The sequence below is a fragment of the Gymnogyps californianus genome, chromosome 3, assembly GCF_018139145.2.
Source record: "Gymnogyps californianus isolate 813 chromosome 3, ASM1813914v2, whole genome shotgun sequence".
NCBI classification, from domain to species: Eukaryota; Metazoa; Chordata; class Aves; order Accipitriformes; family Cathartidae; genus Gymnogyps; species Gymnogyps californianus.
Genome location: NC_059473.1, coordinates 2,203,525 through 2,226,137, shown reverse-complemented (window position 1 = coordinate 2,226,137; position 22,613 = coordinate 2,203,525). Strand labels below are relative to the sequence as shown.

Sequence of the window (22,613 nt, the reverse complement as noted above, 5' to 3'; positions counted from 1 at the left end):
TCTTGCATACAAATTAGGAAAAGTCTGAAGGCATAAGTAATGTATTATAAATGCAACAAATGTACTGTATTATTGATAACAGAAGGGGCAACTGGATTACTCTGAAAATGAGGAAGCTGATAAAATCTAAGAAGGATGTTAATCGAGAACGTTTGAAGTCCGTGACCCTTACACCTACCCGTTCAGAATCCAGTGAAGGATTTCTTCAGCTGCCCCACCAGGACAGTCAGGATAGTTCCTCTGTGGGCTCAAACTCTCTTGAAGATGGCCAAACTTTGGGGACCAAAAAGAGTAGTAGTGAGTACTGCAAAACTTTTTTTTCTTTTAGTAGTCCTTGGCTAAATGTCTTTTTGATATGATTAAAAATTAAGAGGTGCTGGAAAAGGCTATATGTTTTGGAGGATTTTTAAAGATTATTTTTTACATCTTTAGGAATGAACCCTGAATTCATTTATTAATGACAGATTTATACTGACTTCTTGCAAGCTCCTTGAGTGTTTGGGCAGGAACTAGTTTTCAGCATTTCTGTAGCTCTAAATGTAAATGTTAAAATATATTTACGGTGCTTGGGTAAGATGAAACAGGCACTGTTACTGGGTCAGGTGAGCAGAATCTTGGATAAAATGTCAGATGCCACCACTAGTACCCTTTTTTGTTTCTCTCTTGTCCCAGCATGAATCTTTCCCCTTGTCTTGGAAGTGCTTTCCAAGTTGTGGCTACGCTAACATCCTTTAGTTGCTAAAAAGATCTTCTGTCTGAAGGTGTTCCTCCAGCATCTCACAAAACCAACGATGAAGAATTTTGATAATACTTGAATATGCAATAGGAAGAGTGAATTTTATAGACATATTATTATATTACATTATATAGATATATTACATTATATAGATATATTACATTAATTATATAGACATAACCTCTTAAAAAGGTGTGAATTGTTACTGATCCTAAAGATGAGAGTAAAGTGGCTGAGAGGGAGACTGAGGAGGGTTAGAGAGGTGTGGATAGATTGAATATTCCAGACACAATTTACTAACATTGAAAGAGCCTGACAGCAGTCATGTTAGGATGCCCACAGTATAAAAGGCCAGATTCTATGCAGCATGTACATTTATAATCTATATTTTTTGTTATCCACTATTGGCATGAATCATAAACTGTCCAATTTCTCACAGCTTGAGAGAGAATATTACAGCCAAGTTATCAGGATGTAATGATACTATTTAATAGTTATGCACCAAAAGCATTTTGGCTGTGCATGTAAAAGCATCAGAATACATGTGTATTAACATTCACTTAAAATCTTTGCAATACTTTTTCAAAATTCAACGTCTTGGGTTTCAAAAGACAGCAGATCGATAGTCTGGTTCTTGTGCCAGCTATGAATTTGCTGTTAGAAATGATTAAAGCCATTATGATGTATTTTTTTCTTCTGTGCTTATTGCAGAAGCTTAGTCAAAGTTAAAAACATCTAAAAACACTATTTCAGGGAAACTTAAAATCAGATTTCTGAGTATTTTTTTAATAACTGAAGAAAATAGTAAGTTCGAGGTACATTTTATCACTTTCGTTGCTAACTTGTCAATTTGGGAAGCTTAGCATTTTTCAGCGTAAAGGTCTGTTAAGGTTCCAAACAGGTACTTTTGAATTTTAAAAAAAACCAACTGTTGCTTTTACATACAAACTGGAAGTCTTGTGGAATTCAGGAATGACTGAAGCTATAGTGGATGTGTTTGCAAGTGTGTTAGTTTGAATCAAGAGTGTGCACGCTTTGGTTCAGACCATCTGCATCTGTGTCACCGATTTCATGTTCTGGAAGGGCTCTTTTATGTGACAGTTTTCTTTGCATGATACTTGGGACCTTGTAGTGTGCAGTTACCCTCCTGGTAGAGCCATGGTTGAAGTTACAGTGGCTGATCCTCAAAAGAGGTTTCAAGTTGTTCAGACCTCATTAATTTTCTACTCCATGGACCTTGTTCATGTTCCCCTTAATCCCAGTGTATTTATCCACAAACTGGAAGGGCTGATCTAATTCTGGATCCTAACCTTCCTCCATTACACATGTCTCTATGGAAACCACAGGTTTTGATAGAATTTGGATGAATTATGTGCCAATTCAATGCTGACAATCTTACTGAGACAGTTTGCATCTCACGAAGTTAAGAGAATATCTCAGTGTGAGAAGTACCGGTAATAGTGCACATTTTGCAGTCTATTTCTTCTGCTTTTAGAATGACTGTAAATCCTAAATATCAAGATACTGTGGCTCCTTTCTTTTCTGTAAGAAGTGGCGTGGCAGTAGCGGCTTCCACTGAAAGAAGCTACAAGAAAGAGAAAACCTGTAAGTTGCTGCCTGTCTGTGCAAATGCTCAGGTATTGTAGCTTTCCACACTGATTGAAGGCAGTTTGGGGTACAGGAAGAGACAGGTTCTGTTCCACCCTGATCGCCGGCATCTGGGAATGGAGATGGTTCCAGAGGGAACTGCTGAGGTGAAACGTCCTGTGTGTCCTTCAGAAAGCAGCTTACATTCCCCAAATTGCAGTCACTGGCACAAATCAGTGGTGGTCTCAAAAGCTAGAGGACACAGTGTCTGACATAGTGATCTTTGAGATGTATAGGTTTCCTACCCCATATTTCCTGTCCGAGGAAGCGAGAGGAGATGTTGATTCCAAAATGAATTATCCTGCTGCTACCGCTACTAATAAATAGATTTGCTATGTGAAATCTGTAGATTTTCTTCTTTTGAAGGTGGTGACGGAGACTGTTTTCCTAATACAGGACACTTTCTCACGCAAGTGTTTTCAAGAGACCTATTCTTTTACAAAGACAGGTGATCTTGGCGCAAAAATCAGGTTACCCTGTTCTGCAGAGAAAACAGCACCTGAGGTCTCACGGAGTGCTTGAAGCCCTTGTCTGATTCCAGAGGTCCTCTGGAAAGGAGGGGGTGCCTGTATGGCCGTTAGCGTATGCAGCACAAGTTAAATTCTGCAGGCAGTGTGGGTGCTGTATGCTCCCCTGACTGCAGAGTTTCACCTTTGCTTTTCATATTTGTATTGAGTGGTTGAATCAGGTGAGTACCACAGATCTGACATCTGCTTTGTGCAGAGCCTTTTTTCTCAGGGGAGATGGGATACCATTCTGAGCTTTTGCATAGAAAACCCAAGGCAGGCAAGTGGAATTTTTTTTTTTTTTTCCTGTGGAGAAAAACAGATTACTTCTGCTATCTTCCACTTCAGCCATTTCAGATTATTAACAACGTCCCAAGGAATTAAGGCTATTAGTAAGCCTGTCGTCTTTAAATAGTAGTACCAGTAGCAGACACATCGTATCATAGTGGAAGGAAAAGAACTATATTTGGCTCCATTTTCTATTACCAAAACATTTAGAAGATGTCTGCCTAACATTTTCTTGTGTGCATGAACAAAACAATTTGAGGATTTTAATACAGAATTCCCCAGAGTATTTCTGGCAAACAGTAGGAGGATTACAAAATGGGAGATTTCCTGGTCAGTGGAGGAATTCTGCAATACTCATCATTCATTCTCGGTTCAGAAAGCAAGAACGTGTTCACAGAATACTGAAAAGAGAAAGAAAAGTTAATGAATTATAAGTAGAGTTCTTTGAGTAGATGATTACTAAGACCAAAATAGTCCTCCCGCCATCCCGTTTTTAAAGTCTGTTGGAATAAAGGTGTAAAGAGCTAAAGCTGCCTAAGCTAAACATTGTGGTGTCCTGTTTGTTTCTGCTGTAGTTCTGTCATTCCAGTATTTTTTGCAGGACGTTTCTTTAGTTGTATTCTATTCTATTATGTAATTCCTCCTCTCAAGGAGGTTGCTTTTTACCAAAGGACAGGTTTTGGTGTATGATTTCCAGGACATCAGTAGTTGCAGTGGAATTTTCTGTTTGGTACAGTTGCTGAGAGCCATAAATCAGTCCTTTTGGAGGTGATCTGTGTTAATGAACAAGAATCACAGATGGCTTGAATGATTCTTGAACATCCTCTGGTTACTTTTTAATAAGATTACGGTGGACGTTTTTAATTAAGAGGGATCAGTTATCTTGTCTATAAGGGATTATAGACGGATCGGTTATCTTGTCTATAAAGAATTATAGAAGTTACAAAAGAATCATGTTTCACCACAATGACAAAAAGTAGAAATAGAACAGAATTACCTCTTTGGTTTGATGGCATTAGTGCTAAAACTGGTTAGTTATTTACCTGTTAGAAAACTAGTCTGATGCTGTGCCCCATATTCCTTTGGCAGGGAGCTATTCAAAGGTACGTACTTTTATATACAATTAAATAGACAGCATGCATGTCTCCTTTATGGGAGGTTTAGCAGCCTCTCTGCTTTTTTTGAGCCAGTCAGCATCTATGTTGGTTTTGGCTTATTTCCTCAGGATCCACAAGAGGAGGATGCTTTATTGATCTGAAAAAAACCAAACCAAAACAAAAAACTGGTTATTTTGAAGTATCTACAAGTTATATGCACACAATAAAAAATATCTGTATACCTACGTAGTGAATAATTCAAAGGTGAAATTGTACTTAGCGTACTCCTATCTTACGTAGGTAGCACATGTGCCTTTCTTTTCTCCCTGTTCTTCCCCACCCCACATCATAAGGACCTGGCATAGGAGGGTGTTTGTTGTCCCTCTCCAGTCAAGATAGAGTTGTATTCTGCGACTGTGAAAGCTTTTGTGTTTGTTTTGGACGCTTGTGGTTGTGCCAATCATGCATTCATTGGAAGTTGTAGAATGTATTGCATTGTAAACTTCTTACTCTAAGTGCAAACACAGAGTAATATGATGGAGAGGGAGATTTATTTCTCTTTTAAGGTAGTTCATGTGCACTTGTAAATGCGTATGTATATATGCACTGCTGTATAAAATAGAAACTGCTGTATAACAAGCTGCTGGTTGAGCAGAAAACCAAGGCAAATGACAAAGTGCATGTCCCAAAAATGACTTCAGAGAGATAAAATAAGCAGATCTTGGGCTGATAAGACTGGACTACACTGCTTTCATATCTGCATAAATCAGAACTTTTCGGTAATTTCATTATGCGTTTCTTTCTGGATCTTTACATGCCAGTTGTTTGCATGTGGCTCCTGTATGCTTGGCAGTCAGCTGACACATTTACCTGATGCTTCAAAATGCAGGTGTCTGCCAGTAATCAGTTACTAATGCAGAATAGCTGAATCTAAAGACAAGATTAACTTGTGATTTCCCCCTCCATCTTTTAATACTATTTGTAATTTTAACTCTTGTTTCCTGATATTATGTATCTCGATTTTTCTCTTAGCCCTCCCAAAATGTTACAGCAACACTCACATTTGGATTTTCTTTTAGTATTTTTTTTTTAATCTTTGGTATTTTTTCAGCTAAAAAATTTGGTGTATACCATTCCAGCCAATAAATCTTTATTTTATTTTTCTTATTATGGATTTGAAGTGGATTATTTCAGTAAAATGTTAAAGTCACTGCACACAACAGTAGATTGAACATAAGGTCCATGTAATTTTTCTACAAGACAGTAGATGACTAAAATTATTAATGAGCACAAAATGTAACAAATGAAGACTGATAATAGATTGTGTCCTACCAGAGATGCAGGGAAAAACATTATAAAAGTTATTAATCTCAAAAAATAATGATGTGAACATATTTTAAAATAGAAGTTGTACATAGAGTTGCTTTCATTTTAAGCTTTTTTTGCTTCACATTTTTCTTTATGTTCAAGAAATGTTATTTTTCATAGTAAAAACTATATAGTCGTCAATTTCTATAATCATCTGCAAAGAAGTTACATTTATTTCTTCAAGAGCTTGGCAGTTAGAACTTTCAAACTGTATTACACTCTTCACCATTATTTTTGGTGCATTTCTGAGTATATTAAAGTTGTCATAGTGTAGTTTTCATATTTCAGTGTAGTTTTCATATTTCATTATCACACAGAAGCATGAGAATGATAGTTTTTAGCATAGCATACATAGCTTAAACTCAGACATTCATTTCTGTCCTTAGTTTCAACATTTAACTTCCATCTGTTCTTCTCCCTTTTTTTCTTTCATTTCCCTGTTTCCGTTTTTCCTCATGCTATGACATAAAAGTGGTTGCACTGAAAAGACTGCCCTTTTTGAGGAACAGACCGAAGGAAAAAGACAAAATGAAGGCCTTCTACCGTCGCTCCATGTGTAAGACTTTATGACAGTTCAGCTTCTTTTAAATGGCTACACTGGCTTCCATTACTAATTTTTCACTAACCTCTCCCTGGACTGCGCTGTATTTTTCCTCCTATTTTGCAATGTGCAAGTCCTGCTACAATACAAGGAGCTGGAGCTTTTTCTTTTTTCTTTTTTTTTTTTTTAAAAAACCTTGGCACTGAATACTTTATATATGTGCACACACGTACCTACACATTTACATGCACAAGCACATGCACATACATATATATATTCAGTGCATTGTGACTGCATATATTTGTATATATAGTTGTCTATATACACATGTCTCTGTGTATATAAATTTACAGTGCACTGTGTTAATCTAAGTAGTTCCAAATTACACATTTCATAAGCCTTTTGTTAAGAAATCACTGTGATTTTTTGTTTAAAGAAAGTGTAGAAAATAGTGCAAGGCTGTATGGTGGTCTGTCACTCTTCAAGTATTCATCAGTTGTTGTTGCCAAAATGTTGTATTGATTTATTTTATTTTATTTTTTAATGAGGGGTGGACAATTTTCTCTAGTTTTGTGACGTAAAGGTGAATATCATCAGATGTCATCTTTTTCAGATCCTTTTATGTGTTATTATGTAACATACAGTATCCCTGCAGTAACCTGCACTGTACAAGGATCCCGTATCATTGTTGACATTATATTGTATCAGCACCTTTGCCCATTTTATCCTTATTCATTCCATTTTATCATGGCAAACAGCGTATCAAAGCTTCTAACATATATTACATATCATTGCAGCGCAAGCATGGCGATTATACCTAATAAAAATCAGTTTTAAGAACCATACTGAGCTGAAAGAAGTCTCTGACTTATAACACTTCTCATTCATTGAGCTGATTGCATGTCATAACATGGATGATCTTGTGTTTATATCTTCCAGTATTTAATACGCTTTAATGCTTAGAAAACTGTCAAACATTTTGCAATACAAAATAAGAACAGAAGCAAATACATTGACCATGCTGATCATTTGCTTTCATTTGCATCCCAGCCATGAATGACCTGGTGCAGTCCATGGTCCTAGCAGGAGGACAGTGGACAGGTAGTTCTGAGCATCTGGAGGGTCCTGATGATATATCTACGGGTAAAAGGAGGAAGGAATTGGGAGCTATGGCCTTCTCTACTACAGCTATCAACTTTGCAACTGTCAACTCTTCTACAGGCTTCAGATCCAAGCAGTTGCTAAATAATAAAGGTATAGGTAGAAGCTTTTTGCACCGTGATCTGACTATGTGTAACAGCAATTTCGTATAAATATTGGTTTTACTTATATTTTAAGTTTTTCAGCAAAAAGCAACCTTAATAATTGAGTTGCAGTGCTAAGATACTGAATAGGTTTAATAACTGCAGTTATAAAATGTTTCAGGATTTTTCCTATGGAATGTTACCTAAGTAAAAATGGATTGGTTTGAAAAATATTTTAGTATATTTTACAGATGATAAATATTTCAATAATCTCTTCATTTTATTTTATTTTACATCTTCTTTTATGTCTCTGTGTATAGATACTACATCCTTTGAAGATGTAAGTCCACAAGGTATTAGTGATGATTCTAGTACAGGATCAAGAGTTCATGGTAAGATGTGAACTTTAATTAAATGAATTAAGGATATATTATGTGAATGTTAACGAAGTTTGCAAAAAAAGTGAATGGCATCGTTACAAGTGAGCATGCTTTCTGTGATTTGCATATCTCTTGACTGTATGGTATCATTTCTTCAGATGATTCTTTTCTTTCTTAACAACTACATCCGATAGATGTTCTGTATCTCTAGTAGAAAGTATCTATGAAGTGCATCTGAACAGGATCAAAACATTTTCCCTTTTAAAAATTTATTTGGAGTTAATAGTGAAGTAGAAGAAGTTATAATTTCAGTCCTAAAAAAAACCAAATCCAAATCTGGCCTGATACTTCAGTGTTTATTGTTCAGTGAAACCTAAATTTGTCATGTACTGTATTTTATAAAATCATTACATGTTCCTTCAAGCAAAGCGATGAACTGAAAGCTATAATAGATTATTTAGAAGTGAAGTTTTAACTCTAGTATAAACACTTAAAATTAGTATGAGCAACAAACATTTTTGAAGATAATAACAGTGCATTTCCCTTGTATTGGATAGGAGTACAGGACATTATCTGTGCAGATGCTCTTGCTCCTCCTGTTCGTGGCATTTCAACAATGTGCAAGGTTCCTTGTCAAATCTGTTGTAAGTGACCTAATCACGAGCAACTTTCTGCATGCCCATCCTTTCATCTGTAAAATCCTGGTTTCCCACTAACCAATCAGTTTCAATTCTAAATGTACACTCTATTTCTCTCTTCCTCTCCCTTGTACTTTACTATTCCTGTAGTGCCCTTTTCTAAAGTGTCCTCTTGGACTGCCTGGAAATCCCTTCGCTTTCTGATCTGTAAGAAACCACTTTGTTGACAATGGGCATGCTCAGCCTGTGAAATAGTGCATGATTCCTGCCTCTGAGCATTCTGTGATCAGAATGTAAAGGTACCGTGTCATCTGCTAAAATTTTGTTCATCATGGTGTCTCCTAATTTTCCATTTAGCTTCCAGACCAGCCAGCCTTGATAGTGGCAGAACATCCACTAGCAATAGCAATAACAATGCTTCACTCCATGAAGTCAAAGGTATGCTGTAGGTGAATTTACATACACGCTTCATTTCCATTATTTTCTCTGTAAGATCATCTATATCGGTTAAAAAAAAAAAAAAAAAAAAATAAAATTCCCACAACACACCACAGCATGTTCTTCTTTAAGCATTTTATAGCCTTCATTTCCCAAATTAGGAAAGGATACAAGTATTAATAGAACTTACGTTTTTAATAAATATTAAAAGGGCGATATTAGTATATAAGTTTCAAACTATTTTAAACCAAACCTAACCCAAGTAACAATGTTACAAAATAAGAATTCCCCCCAAATGACTTGAAAATTGCTTATTTTTAAGCAGAGAAGTTGCTCCATTTTTTTTCTCCTAGCATCCTACTACATGTGCACTGCTACTGTAAAGCTGTAGAGTGTACAACACAAATTGGACAAAATGGCATATGTAATACTATCCTGTAAACTTTTCTATTTTGTTTTTAAAAGATTAATAACGTTCCTGGATTTAGCAATATTCTCTGAATTTCATGTATTACGAGCCTTGATATATTTTTGTTTATAATGGCCATTCTAGCGGGAGACCATTGTACATACTAGACTAGAACGCTGCCAACTCAAGACTTCATTTAATATTCATGGCTTGCATTTATTAAACAGTATCTCTTTGTTTGGAAATTTAGAGATGAATGCTAGCTTAAGATTTTTATTAGTTTATTTTCTGTCTGTTTGGTTACTCCCTTCTGTAAAAGATTCTTCGAGGTAGTCCTTGCCCCAGTTTCTATACAGTATTAGAAATTTCTGCTGTAAACAATTTGTCTTTCTTCAAACTTAAGTTCATTTCTTAGGAGTAACGTGAAGTAGGAAATACTTGATTATTCATCAGTGTTTTTTAAGCAATCCACAATTATTGAAAAATAAAAAGAATTGGTGTTGTGGAATTTATTTTGCATTTAATGCCATATGCTTCCTTCAGGTCGCAGTTGGAATAAAGTAGAAGTAATGGCAGAAACTGTTGGAGAAGCAGCATTCCTAAATAGTTCTTGTTGAAGAACTATGTTGAAGAAAATATTTTCTTTCCATTCCATCCTTTGTATTTCATTTAATGTAAAACTCATTAATAGTATATTAGAGTCTGTGCCTCACAGTGATGCTGAACAAGAGTGGAGGCGTGTCTTTAGTCTCTTGGAATACAGTATTATGTAGATGGAGGCCCAGATTATAAGTGAAAGTAGTTTTTTATTCAACAAAATCATGTCATGTGTAAAGAGCTGTAAGAGGTAAGTCAGGGGAGTGCAATTGTGTTAATATATTTGCTTTGAGTAAAAAAGGACAACTAGATTTTTTTAGTATTTTAAATAGAATTAACTGAATCTGATAATGTTCCAGATTTGAGTAAGGTTATACTGTTTAACAGCTTTCATATATTTTTCTTATGGAAATACTTAATACCATTTACCCCAAAAGCAGGTGCAGTTAACAATCAAAGCAGGCCTCAAAGTCACAGCAGCGGAGAATTTAGTCTGCTACATGAACCTGAGGCTTGGTCTAGCAGCAGCAGCAGTCCGATTCAGTATTTGAAAGGTCATACAAGGTCTAGTCCTGTGCTCCAGCAAAGAACGCCTGAAACACTGGATAGTCGTGGAAAACAGATCAAAACCGGTTCTCCTGGAAGTGAAGTTGTTACCCTGCAACAGTTTTTAGAAGAAAGCAACAAGAGTACCTCAAGCGAGGTTAGTTTAAAAAATATTTTAACTACGTATTATCCCATATAAGGGCACAGAATTAACAGAAGATTTCTAGTGAGTAGAATTGCTTTAAAACTTTGTGGAGATATTGGTTACGCCTGCGTTAGGAAGTAGTGTGGACCGTATCCTGATAAACTGTACTTGCTGTATTACAAAGTAATTTGGAATTTCGCAGCTTGACCCTTTCTGGGTTACTGAATTAGGTAAGAAAGTCAATCTCTACTGCACAAAATTGTCCAGTGTACTGATGCATGGTACACTCATCAGAGTCCAGATGGAAGGCCATGAACTGAAAGTAGGTTTACTTTTCTTCTTCCAGTTCAGCACTTGTCTTCAGTAAGAGCTGTTGTCAGATCTGTCTTACATCAACAGGAGGGAAGATGCTTTACTTCATTCCCTGAGGAGAGACTCTTGTCTGCTTCAATTTCATCTTTTTAAGTCTACTGGACAAAAAAAAATTACCTTGGGGTTCATTGAAATCTGAGAGGAATAAGACAAAGAGAATGCTTCTGTAAATCAGTGACAGCTTGTTAGAAGCCCCAAATCACCTTGTCTCTGCTAGTATTCTAATTTCTTCATCACTAGTTCTTGAGTACATCTGTCTGAAATGTGGAAGTGCTCTAGGATAAAGCAAGCCAGTACTGTGACTAGCGCCTATCAAGAGTAAGGATCAGACTCCATCTATTTTTAACGACACAACTGAAACTGAAAAATACACGTTCACAGCTGAATTGATTGGCGTAGTCTGTGACTTGAGTCTGGACTAAGTTTCTGGATTTTTTGTTAGATACTTAAAATGACCTCTCACCTGTGGTTTCTCTGGCAAGGATTTTTGGTTTTTAAGCATTAGACAATACTCTTCTGGCAATAGAAATAAAAGAAACCCACCTGAGTGATCAAGTCTAGTCCACTGCTGTTCATGAATCACAGAATCCCTTTCATGGCATCACAGAATCATTCAGGTTGGAAGGCTATGCAAGAGGTCTCTTTCCAACCTTCTGCCAGAGCATTTCCTTAATCCTTTTAGCTTAATTCTTTCCAAATTATCTCTTGTACCATTTTGAAAAAGACTGAAGTCTTTCTCCACTGAGTTTGTGAATAGTATTCACCTAAACTTTTTTCTAGCTCTGAAGTCTTTTCTCCAAAAAGAAAAAATGGGGAGCTGTCCAGTCCAAATTTAGGCACCAAGGGTGCATAAAGGCTATGTGATTTGTATTACTTTCTGAGATTTTTGTCTTTATTATTTGAGTGTATAGAGAATTTAAGCGTTTAGCTCCAGATGATCCGTACAAGTTAAAATAGTCCATATGAAATTGCTTAGGAAGTATTGATGAGTGATGGCAGAGGGCACGTGAGTGAGAAGATTAACTTGAAGTTTTGATCATCTGATTTGTTGAGTTAATCAGTATTACAGGAACTAATTTCAGATAGTTGTGATCTGTCTGACACCTAGTTTTCAAAGTACTTGCTTGTAAGCTGTACAGAAAACTCATGAGTATGTACTGTAAATGTTTAATACCACTTTTAGATCTGAGAAACTAAAAAAAAAACCTCTTTAGAATTTTTTCATTTGTCCACCAAGATTGCTTAAGAAATATCAAAATTACAATTTATAAATTTAGAAGATGTTTCATTTTTTTTGACAGATGAAATCTACAAGTGAAGAGAATCTTTTAGATGAAGTAATGAAAAGCTTATCTGAGTCTGCAGAGCTGACAGGAAAGGAAAAGCTAAGAAAACAGCCGTCTGCCGGTTGTGGTATTGTGAGATCATTAAGTGTAAAAAATACAGTTGATTTATCAGATGGACGATCCATTAAACCAGAACAACTTGTAAGGCCTAGCCTTCGTAAAACTGAAGACACCTACTTCACTAGCTCTCCAATAAAATTTACATCAGGCGCTCAAGGGAAGGCCAAATCAGTTAAAGAAAAGATACAAGCAACTGTATCACAGCGACAATCAAGAGATTGCAATCCTTATGCTACCTTACCTCGTGCAAGCAGCGTGATTTCTACGGCAGAAGGAACTACTCGAAGGACAAGCATTCACGACTTTTTGTCTAAGGACAGTAGGCAACCTGTATCAGTTGATCCGGCACCGTCCACCGCTGACAGAAGTGTTCCATCAACCTCTAGTGAGTACTCACCACACCAGTTATCCTCTAATTTTTTTCAGTGTGTGGCTTACAGAGTAGATTGTGTTCCACAAAGCGATGCAGCTAATACAGTTAAACCACGTAATTTAGGATGTAACTCTGATGTGCCTAAGACTTCAAGGATGGAAAGGTCAAATTTTCGTGAGAGAACTTTGCTAAGCACAAGTATGTTTAACGATAAAGTCAGTCTATCTGGTATTGACACCACGGGATCATTTACTGTGGCTCAGCCATTTTTATCCCTTAACACTGAATTAGTTAGTAATATAAGTGGATTGCCTCAAAGATCTACATCAAAAACAACTGATCAGGCAAATCTGTCAGCATTTAGATCAGTACCAAAAAATCAAGAACAGCCTTCTGCTAATCAGAAACCTGATCAGAGTGACCTACGGTCAGTTCTAAGTAGTGAATTTGTTCCTACCACCTGTGTAAACACTAGTGAGGCTGAATCCCCGCTACTGGTTTCTGAAGATAACAAAACTGTGTGGTATGAGTATGGTTGTGTATGATAAGGAAGTTGTATTATTAAATATAGATATATATAGTCTAATACGGCATATAGGTGTTCTTCTCAGTGTCCACTGGATTTAGAGAAAATTTCACTACAATGAAAAAATAATTTCTTGTTAGATCTGTGGGTGGTTGTTTTCTAAGAACAATGGGATAGAGCTCAGTTGTGTACTATAGCATGTTTGAATGTAAAATTGTAACCTCACCAAAGTTTGCATGACACATTAATTGCACTGTATATATTTTGCATGCCTTTGAAAGTCTTTATAATACAAGCTATATTTTTGTTTGTCACGCATTACAAATATTTTTGTTTTTTCCTGTACATTACTGAATGCATGTTAAACCAATCGCATGCTGCATTGCCAAAAATGGCACAGTGAACAACATACTTTCTGGTACAAAGACAGTACTTTTCAGTTGTGCTTGTGCTTTCAGATGTATCAGTAACACATCGATTATGTATTTGGAGTAAAAATACCTTTTTCCCCCCTTCTTTCAAAAATGAGATACTAATGAAAAGAAGCATTTAGAGAGATTTCAGTGTCTTACCCTTTTCATTTAGGCCATGTCCTGGCATAAATGCCTTTTGCACAAGGAACAAGTTATAGCCCAATAATTCAGTGCCTCTAGCTTGCACAATAAATATGAATTACTGTTCATACTTACTAAAATATCTGAACATTAATAAATACAAAGACCATTCATAATCCTAAACATAAATTATAATTCTTATGAAGAGGTAATAAATAGTCATATGATATGCAGCACTTGTAATGAAAAAATGACCCTTTCCACCTTTTCCCTTTTGTATGCTTTGTCTTTCCACGTCTGGTGTACAAATGTGGTGAAGTGTGTGGTTTTATTAGGAGTCAAATAACAGAGTTACATGAGACTCCTTGTGATGTTTGGTAATAAAAACCTGTATTGATTATGGTGGAAATTCATTTTTTCTTCCTAATAGAAGTAACACTAATATAATAGAAAACAAGATGTGTAACAAAGTAACAGAAAAACTGTTAAATTAGCAGTTAAAGAAAAGAAAAATAACAAAATTTGCTTGCAAAATTATAGGAGTATAGGAATGCTTAAGCCGATAACTCATTAAATCCCAGATGACCAGCTAAAGAGAAATGTTGAAAAGTAATTACTTAATATGCCACTGTTTCTGCAATTGCTTGAAACGTCTTAATCGTAAATACAAACAGAGTTTAAAATTGTGTCATACTTAAACTGCAATGACATGAGGCTTTAGACATTAGCACTTTTTTGCAAGAGGAAATCGTTAGTGACAGTTATTGTAGACCAAAATTACATACGCTATGAAAAAAATGAATGAAAATATATCTAGAAGAAAAAATATTTAAAATTGAAAATATTAAAAATAATGTCATATTCTGATTTTTACAGTTGAATTTATTTTGCCAGCGGTTTTGTGGCAGTCATGGTACTGCTGTGTGGGTTGAACTTTAATTCCTTAGTGTTTAACTAGGGAGAGGTAGAAGTGCTGCAAATACACAGTTCCTCAAGGAAGAGCAGCAGGCATCCCATATATTAGTCTATAAGGTCTCCATTTCATACAGGAGAATTGGTAATAAAATGCGGAGATAGCCCTTTCCAGAGGTCCAGCTACATTTCAAGGTGGGGAAAAGGAACAAGAGGAGAAGATTGGGTGTTTCAAAGACATTCTGTGGAGGGTAGAATTACTGTTTCAAAATGTAAAGCAGCCGTCCTTTACCGTGTCTGCAGGCATCCATTATTATTGGGCTGATAAATTTCTCACTTCTCTTCAATGTTGTTCACAGCATGCTGTTAGTTATTGCTGTATTCCCTCTAGAATTGTCTCACCATTAAAAAAACCACAAATCCAAATCTGAAATATAATCTTAATTTTACACGCATTTACTCTCACACAGCGAGATCAGTGTTCTGATCTTGGGTCATGTCACTTGACTTCATCTATAGATGTGTTTGAATTAGCTTTGAGATGAACAGTGCTGTTATCTGAAGCGACGTGTGCATAATACATTTTGCAAATTATTTAAGGAATTATAGAGAAGATCTTCTTAGCTCTGAGAGTACTTATTATAAACTCATACTGTGCTACCAGTATCTGTATTTTTCTTAACTGATTGCAAGCCCGTGTCTTGCAGCGAGACTGCTTGTTATGATCAGAACGAGGTTTGTAGCTAGAGGTAGTATCTTCTATTCAGATCAACTGCTATTGTTGGAGAAATCGGATAAGCTTTCAGGCATGCTATTATCTCGTTTGCCAGCCTTGTCTTGCTTAAGTCCTTAGACTGTCACAGCTACAAAAAATACCAGTATTGTCTCCAGATACATTACGAATTCTCCAGCATGACCACTGAACCCCGACTGTAATCATAAGCAAGGCCAAGGTCTAAAGAGAAATTTTAAAGGTTACCCCTGTAGAGTGAAGTTAAAGCTTGCTATCAAGGCAACAAAATACATTTTTTCCAGCCGCTGCCCGTGGGGCACTTCAGTTTGCATCGTTTCATTTCTTTTCACAGCACTAAGCTTTCACATACAAACCAAATCTGATAGTGAATATTTATGCCTGATCTTTAATGCCTTTTTAGCCTATGTTTTACCTTACTCCGTTGGGGGGGGCAGCATTAAAACAGCTTCTCTCTTAAACACAAAGGGCTTCAGAATAACTGAGTGTCTTTGAACACTAGTGTCTCTGATCCTCTGTGGGAGTTCTAGACTAACCTTGTCCAGCTCCAGCTACTATTTTGCATTATTTTATCAACTTGTAATGAATTGCATTTCAGTTCTGAGGATAAACAACTTTTTGTGCTCCTATTTTTGCTCCATTGAGTTCAGCTGCAGCAGCAAAAGTATGTTGCTAGAGATTTTTTTAATGTCTCTGAATAATAAATTATCAACATTTGTTTATTGTATATGAAAGAAAACAAATGTTTTCATGCACAGAAGGATTATTTTTCCTCCAGTTTTTGGTCTTTACGCTTTAACAATAACGTCATGGAGGTCTTTTGGCCTATGCTCAAATAGTGGAAGGATCTGTGAAATTTGTTTCGGATCCAATCACTACTGCTCCTCGGCCATTGTAAAACACGGTGCGCTTGCTCATTCCGTGGTCCCTGCTGCCTTTAAAAATGACAAGTTAGGACTTTGCATGGTAATTATAAACACTAAATACATGGCTGCTGGCCAAAAAAGGTTTTGTTGTTCAGGCTCAATAATTTGCTTGCAGTTAAAGGTTTGCTTGATGCTTTGCTTTAAGTGAATAGTAAATTAAGATACTGCATCTTGCACGTTCAAGCTGTTGCATGCAAAGATAATTTTCTGTTTTGCAGAATGGAATGTGAACATTTCTGTCAGTGTAGCAGGTAAAAATGCAAAGATGAGTTAAGGTTTCTGCTAGGTTCAGTCAGCCTTGATTACACCTGATTTTTTTTTTTTTTTTTTCCTTTTCATACAGGCAGAAATTTAGGGTTAGTGTATCTAGAAGTTAAGTATATCTGATGGTGGCTTTGAAAATAATACCTGGTTATTCTAAATGCTAAGATGAATTTTAATGAGTGTAGTTGAGTAGGCACTTCGAGTGAGTTTCTTCTATCCCTCTCCTCTGTCCTTTCCTCTAAAAAACCCAAGTGTTTATATATCCTTTTGCTCTACTAATAAGTAGAATGTATTTTAATGCATGAGGGTTTTTTTTCATGTCCTGATAAACACAATGAATAACATGAAATGCTTTTCTCTGCAGATGTGGAAGCTATCCCAGAAAGCAGAAATTCAAAAAGCAGGTCTAGGGAGCAACAAAGCTCCTAATTCTATTACCCACTACATGAGATGTGGGCCAAGTGGTGAGTTTCCTGCCCAAAATGTAAATGAGATTAATTTCATTTACAACAAACTAACAGCATTACATATAAGAACAAGTGCACATTGCATTAACCAGATGTAAATACTGCTTGCTTAACTGGCTTCTATCTTGCTTATTAGTTAAGCCAGAACAGGTTGTTTTACAGCAGTTATTTTGCCTGTGTAGGCAGGGAGCCTCATCCCATTTAGCCTTTTGCCTGTAAAAATTACATTTATTTTTATTTTTCAAATCTCTTGCAAGTTCAAAGAAATCACATTAAGAAGTAATATTGAAGTCAGTTCTTAGAAAGGGACAGATAAATATAAAAGAATAGCTTAACAAAACATATGAAGTATTCTATACTACAAGGAAACTGCCTTTTTATAAAGCTTGTCTTTGGCATTCTGTCCTTCTCTTGACTTCATTAAAACATCTTTGATGCATGCTATTAGTGCTGTTAGTTCTGTTAGTGACTTAACTCTGTATTTTATACTTCTACACTTTAAGCTTTTCTTATGTTCTTTTCTCTTTCTACCTTTCAACTGAACACAGAGAGAAAAGTGTCCTTCAGTATCTCAGTATGAAGCCTTTATATCTGAAGTAACAAGACAGCGACTGTAGGAATCATTAATAAAAATTAAGGGAATTTTTTACGTTCTTCGTGACTAGAGCAGGCAAGAAATAAAAACCTACCTACCTTCCTTCCTTCCTTGAATCAAGGAGCTCTACTGGAGTCTACTGCCGAAAATTTGTAGATGGTCTTAGGAATTATTGCACATTGCACTGTTAAGATCTACTGAATAAAGAACAGTTCTCATCTCCCTAAGGACCAAGAATTTTAAGGTCTCAAGAATTACTCCAGGGGAAACAAAAATACTTCTTTCATCTTCTGTTTATGAAATTAGCCACTGATTTGCTTAAGCTTCTGCTAATAATTAGCCAAAAAAACCCATAACTAGCAGTTTATATTTACTTCTGTAAATCTAAAATAAATGCTGTAGTATTTTGTTGAAATTGACTGTATATACAGATACAAAAACCTCACAGCTTACTGGCACTTCACTGCCTTATTTGGTTAGCATAATCTGCATGAAATTGCTCTTTAAAAAGTTTATGCTGATTTTTTGTTGCATACTGCAAGAGAAAAATTTGTTTACATACATGAAGAAGTTCGATAACTAACAAAAGTGGGAGTCATGGGATAATCGTATTATATAGAAACTGTTTGTCATTTGTGTTTTTCACGTTCCCAAGTTATTCTGCATATATATGCTCAGATGTTTTTGACAGGAAATGGTCAGGTATGATTTTTCTATAACTTTTATTTTAATATAAGGCTGTTTTCAACAAATGGCATTTCCAGGATAAGACTGTCTTATGATGTTTGTGTATTGACTAATTTTTTTTTATTGTTTGTCTTTTGACATGAGCTGATTGTGGCTTAGGAGGTTTCTTGATGGCAAAAAGAAATGTAAATAATATCATATGCATTTTACAATCAGTTCCCCTTACGGTTATCTTTTATTAGTAAGATACATTTGTTCATTATTGATTTATATTAAAGTCAACAAATGTTATTGGTACATTCAGTGGTTGCACACATTTGTTGTCTTGAAAGCATTTGCAGAGAGCTCAAAGGAAGTGTACGTGAACTTACAAGCAGGTCCAAAATGAGTTATCGTAATTACATTTTATTACAAACCAGTAAGCACATTCATATTCCTGTTCTAAAGGGTTAACTGTGTAACCTCCTAGTGTCCCGTCTTCCAACAGGCATGTACATAACTTCACCTACAGCTATCTCCATTCACATAAGTAAAGGTAAGCGTGACATATTTGCAGAACTAGAGTTGTGGACTACCTGTAAATTGATCGCACTGCTGCTTAGACCGTGTGGTAGAGCCACTACAACTTCAACTTCATAACAGCTTGTTTCTTGAGGCTTACAGGTTTTATCATTTATAAAGTCTCAAGCTGTCAAGGACAGTTGGAACAGAATGATTTTTCACTGGAGAGAGAATGCAGTTCAACAGATTCAAAAGCATACTGGCAAGTAATTATTTTACTGAAATTTTGTCAAAAAGGGGAAGAAAGAGGCAAGTTCAATAAGCTTTAGAAGGGGAAATTTTCTTGGTTCTTTTCCTTGAAGTGACTTCCTTCTGAAATACCTTTTATGATAAAGTGTGCTAAAAGATCTAGATATAAACAGAATATGTTGGTTTTACAATATAAATACTTGGTTCAGCCTGGGATTGTTTTCAGAGAGAATTTAAACATTTTTTGGTTTTTTTTCTTAAGTGAAAATAGGACCAATTTTGCAGCTGTCCACCATACAGAATTTCCATTCTTCCTCTGAAGACGTTTCTGGTGTTTCATTAACATCATGGGTGTATTTTGATTACCAGCTCACGCTAGCATCCATTTCTGGTCCCTTATTTTCAGTGTCAGGATTTTCACTGATTTCAGTGGAAGCACTCAGCGAGTTTTGCTGAATATCAACATAGATTAGCAATCCCAGGAGTGAGCTGAACCCCAGAGTGCTCCTGAAATCCAGCTCCACAGTGGTTTTGCAGGCAGCCTGAGCTCAGTTGCATTGGGAATAATTTCCCACGTTGTAACTGATACTGTGATGTTTTTGAGAAGGATTCGGGGCATTCCAAGCTGTGCAATGACAGCTACGAGATGTCACCAGAGGGGCGGGTGGGATGGATGGCAGTGGATGGAAGAGGTGCAGTGTGTCAGGGCCTGTATACCTCTATGCGGGTAATCTGTGTGTTCCTGTATGCACTCAAAGCTCAGGGCATAGCTGAGTTTCTCCTCCAATACCAAGCGAGACAGACAGAGCCCTGGCGTGCTCTAGGAGAAGAGTACTCTAAGCAATAAGAATTTGGTGTCAAGCCTGGTTTCTGTGCCGTTCCTGTACTGCAGTATAGGCAGAACCATAGAGACTGAAGGAAAAGTTGCCTTTACAGAATTTCATAGACAAAGATACGAAATCTGGAATGCCGGTAGCCCTTACTAAAGGCATAGCTGTTATGAAAGAGAATATAAATATTAGGAAAATATTTCTGATTCTAAATTACGGTATTTTCAGGCTCATTTCAGGGTCTGATTGTGACTGGATTCTCCTAGCTCTCTTGACAACAGAGGACTGATGCATTTCAAACTATTAAACTCTAACCATTTGGTAGCGTTACTATTTTTAGAAGAACACGTGTGTCTTGAATTAACAGATTTAAACTGTAGTGCCAAATGCTGTTTGTATTCACAGAATCCGAGCAGTTGCGTGTGTTTAGGTAGATTCTCCGAGACCCTGGGAATTAGGCAAGAGGGGCATATTGCCATGACTGCATGGCACGTGCTTCTCTGTGAGGAGCGTTGCTGGGCACGTGTAACCTGCCCTCACCGCAGGTGGCTGTGTCGTTTTCGTCACACGGGCATCTCCTGATGTTTCATTTATTAGCTCAGCTCTTTTCTGTATTAAGTTGTCCAAGATTACCCGTCACAACTTCTACGCTTGCTTTGTGCGTATTATTACACCTCCTTAAAGCATCTGTGCAGTCACAGCCAGGGTGTAGTCACAAACTTTACAATTACTATTTAACTGATAACATGTATTAGTAACGAACCCCCCTCATCCACAAACCCAAGCAAAGTTTCCTTGTATGAAAGAATCGGCAGGAGTTTGGGGGCAGAATTCATCCTGCTAGGTCGGAGTCTAGTGTAGGTCAGGTTTGTGTGCCGGAGTCCTGCTAGTGCCCGTCTGTGCCATTGTAAGCAGGTTTCGACCCACTTCATCTGCATCGGTACAGAGGCCAGAGGGCGATTTTGGGTTGTATTTGCTAAATTAGCCAAAAGCAGCACCGGGGATACATTTGCATTTAAGAGATCAGAATCTGCTTCTCCCAGCACCTTCTTTTGCAAAGAAGTTTCAGAGCAGAAGAGCAGTCAGGAGGTTCTCCGTGCTCTGATGATTTTTAAATTATTTTCTTTTTCCTTTCTTAATCTTTCCAGTCTGTGTCCTTAAAATAAAATAAAAACGGAAATGTAATTTGGGAGCCGCTTCACATTTTCTGAAACACAAACTCCCAGGGGAAGAACGCAGCAGCTGTTGGACAGCATACAACAAGAGTACACACACAGCTTTTTACCGCAAGAGTTGCCAAATCTGTCACTGCTAGTTCAAGATTACAAAAGAGGTAGTACTATACAATGTGTAATTTTGATTTACTTTTCTGATAGTCTGCTGAGGATTTAGTAACATTCCCAACACGTATTATTTCTAAACTTTTTCCAAGACATGATGCAGCCTTAACAAAGGAGCTCATGTATGATTTTTAGACTTAGATGATAATGTATATGTAAATAATGCTTTGATATTAAGAAAACTGCCTTAAAGGAATGTACCTAGGTGTGAAACAAAACTTAAAAAGCTCTTATTTAAAACTGTAATTTCCTTTACATATTGATTTTTTTAATGTTTGCCATTGTATACATTTATTAATGATGTTATTAAAATGCCAAACCAAATAATTTTTATTCTTATTTTGTGTGTACATTTATACACACTTTTTCTGGAAACTGATGTTACTGGAAGGATATTGGTGTTAAGTAATGGCGTTGTGGTCAGTTGGTGATGTGTTCAGTGAGTATTTCTTCCGGAAGGAAACCGATAAAACTGTAGCAGAATTTTTCTGGACAGTGTGTAGTTTGTTTCGTGTTGTTTATTTGTGTAGACCTGTGTAGCTTTTAACTATACACTATTTTGATATTATTTAAAAAAAAAAGACACTAATTTCCTAAGTAAATACAAAAAGAAATCATTATAGATTTGCCAAATGTAGTATTTGAAGCTTTGATTTTGCTTGGTCATTATTTTTGCTGAGACAAGTCTCAATCTCTTCTGAGGACAAAGGTAGTGAGATTTTAGGTAGTACAGACTTCAAGATTCGTGAAGCATAGTAAACTGCTATTGTGCACGTCTTTAAAACAATTTTTCACATTTAAAGCTTTCTGGATTTAAAAACCTTGACAAGTCAAATTTAATATTTTTTTTAAGTGATAAAGGATTTTGGGGTACCACAAAGAAGAACCCTCAAAGGGGAGGGAGAGTGAGTGACAGGCAGAGGGTAAGATAAATTTTACTTTTAAAGATATATAAGCCTGTATCTTAATATGTAGCTAATTTAGTAACGCATTTGTCAATCCAGAGTTCATTAATCAACCCAGTATTCCCAAATACCAGATGCTCCTTTCAGTCTTTTATTTAACAACAAATATAACATCACATGTATCTGGACATCTTTCTAGTGACTCTTCCTATAGCTTCAACATTTGTAGGTCACTTCTTTCCCATTTGAGACGACTGCCGTGATAGATGGGGTTGGTTTGTGTCTTTCTAAGGTGGAGGGGAGAATGTAAACTGCTGTATCGTGAAGTATTCTGTCGTTAAGTTCACATCTCTGAGAACAGGTGCCAAATCCTTC

At 36.4% G+C, this 22,613-nt stretch overlaps 1 protein-coding gene across 7 annotated transcripts in view; it reads left to right on the top strand.

Annotated features, from left to right (window-relative positions):
* Nucleotides 1–18,837, top strand: part of CCDC88A (coiled-coil domain containing 88A) — a 97,180-nt gene extending 78,343 nt beyond the window's left edge. For 2 of the 7 annotated variants that reach the window (XM_050893383.1, XM_050893380.1), the window contains exons 25-32: nucleotides 83–297; nucleotides 6,115–6,198; nucleotides 7,234–7,437; nucleotides 7,748–7,819; nucleotides 8,365–8,451; nucleotides 8,803–8,883; nucleotides 10,327–10,592; nucleotides 12,254–15,183. In XM_050893383.1, coding sequence (XP_050749340.1) covers nucleotides 83–297; nucleotides 6,115–6,198; nucleotides 7,234–7,437; nucleotides 7,748–7,819; nucleotides 8,365–8,451; nucleotides 8,803–8,883; nucleotides 10,327–10,592; nucleotides 12,254–13,276 — 2,032 coding nt within the window. In that variant the 3' untranslated portion in view covers nucleotides 13,277–15,183. Of the gene's footprint in view, nucleotides 1–82; nucleotides 298–6,114; nucleotides 6,199–7,233; nucleotides 7,438–7,747; nucleotides 7,820–8,364; nucleotides 8,452–8,802; nucleotides 8,884–10,326; nucleotides 10,593–12,253; nucleotides 15,184–17,028; nucleotides 17,129–17,679 lie in introns of those variants that run through there. The other 5 variants (XM_050893385.1, XM_050893386.1, XM_050893387.1 and 2 more) reach the window with 5 other exon arrangements.
* Nucleotides 18,838–22,613: the final 3,776 nt, after the last annotated feature.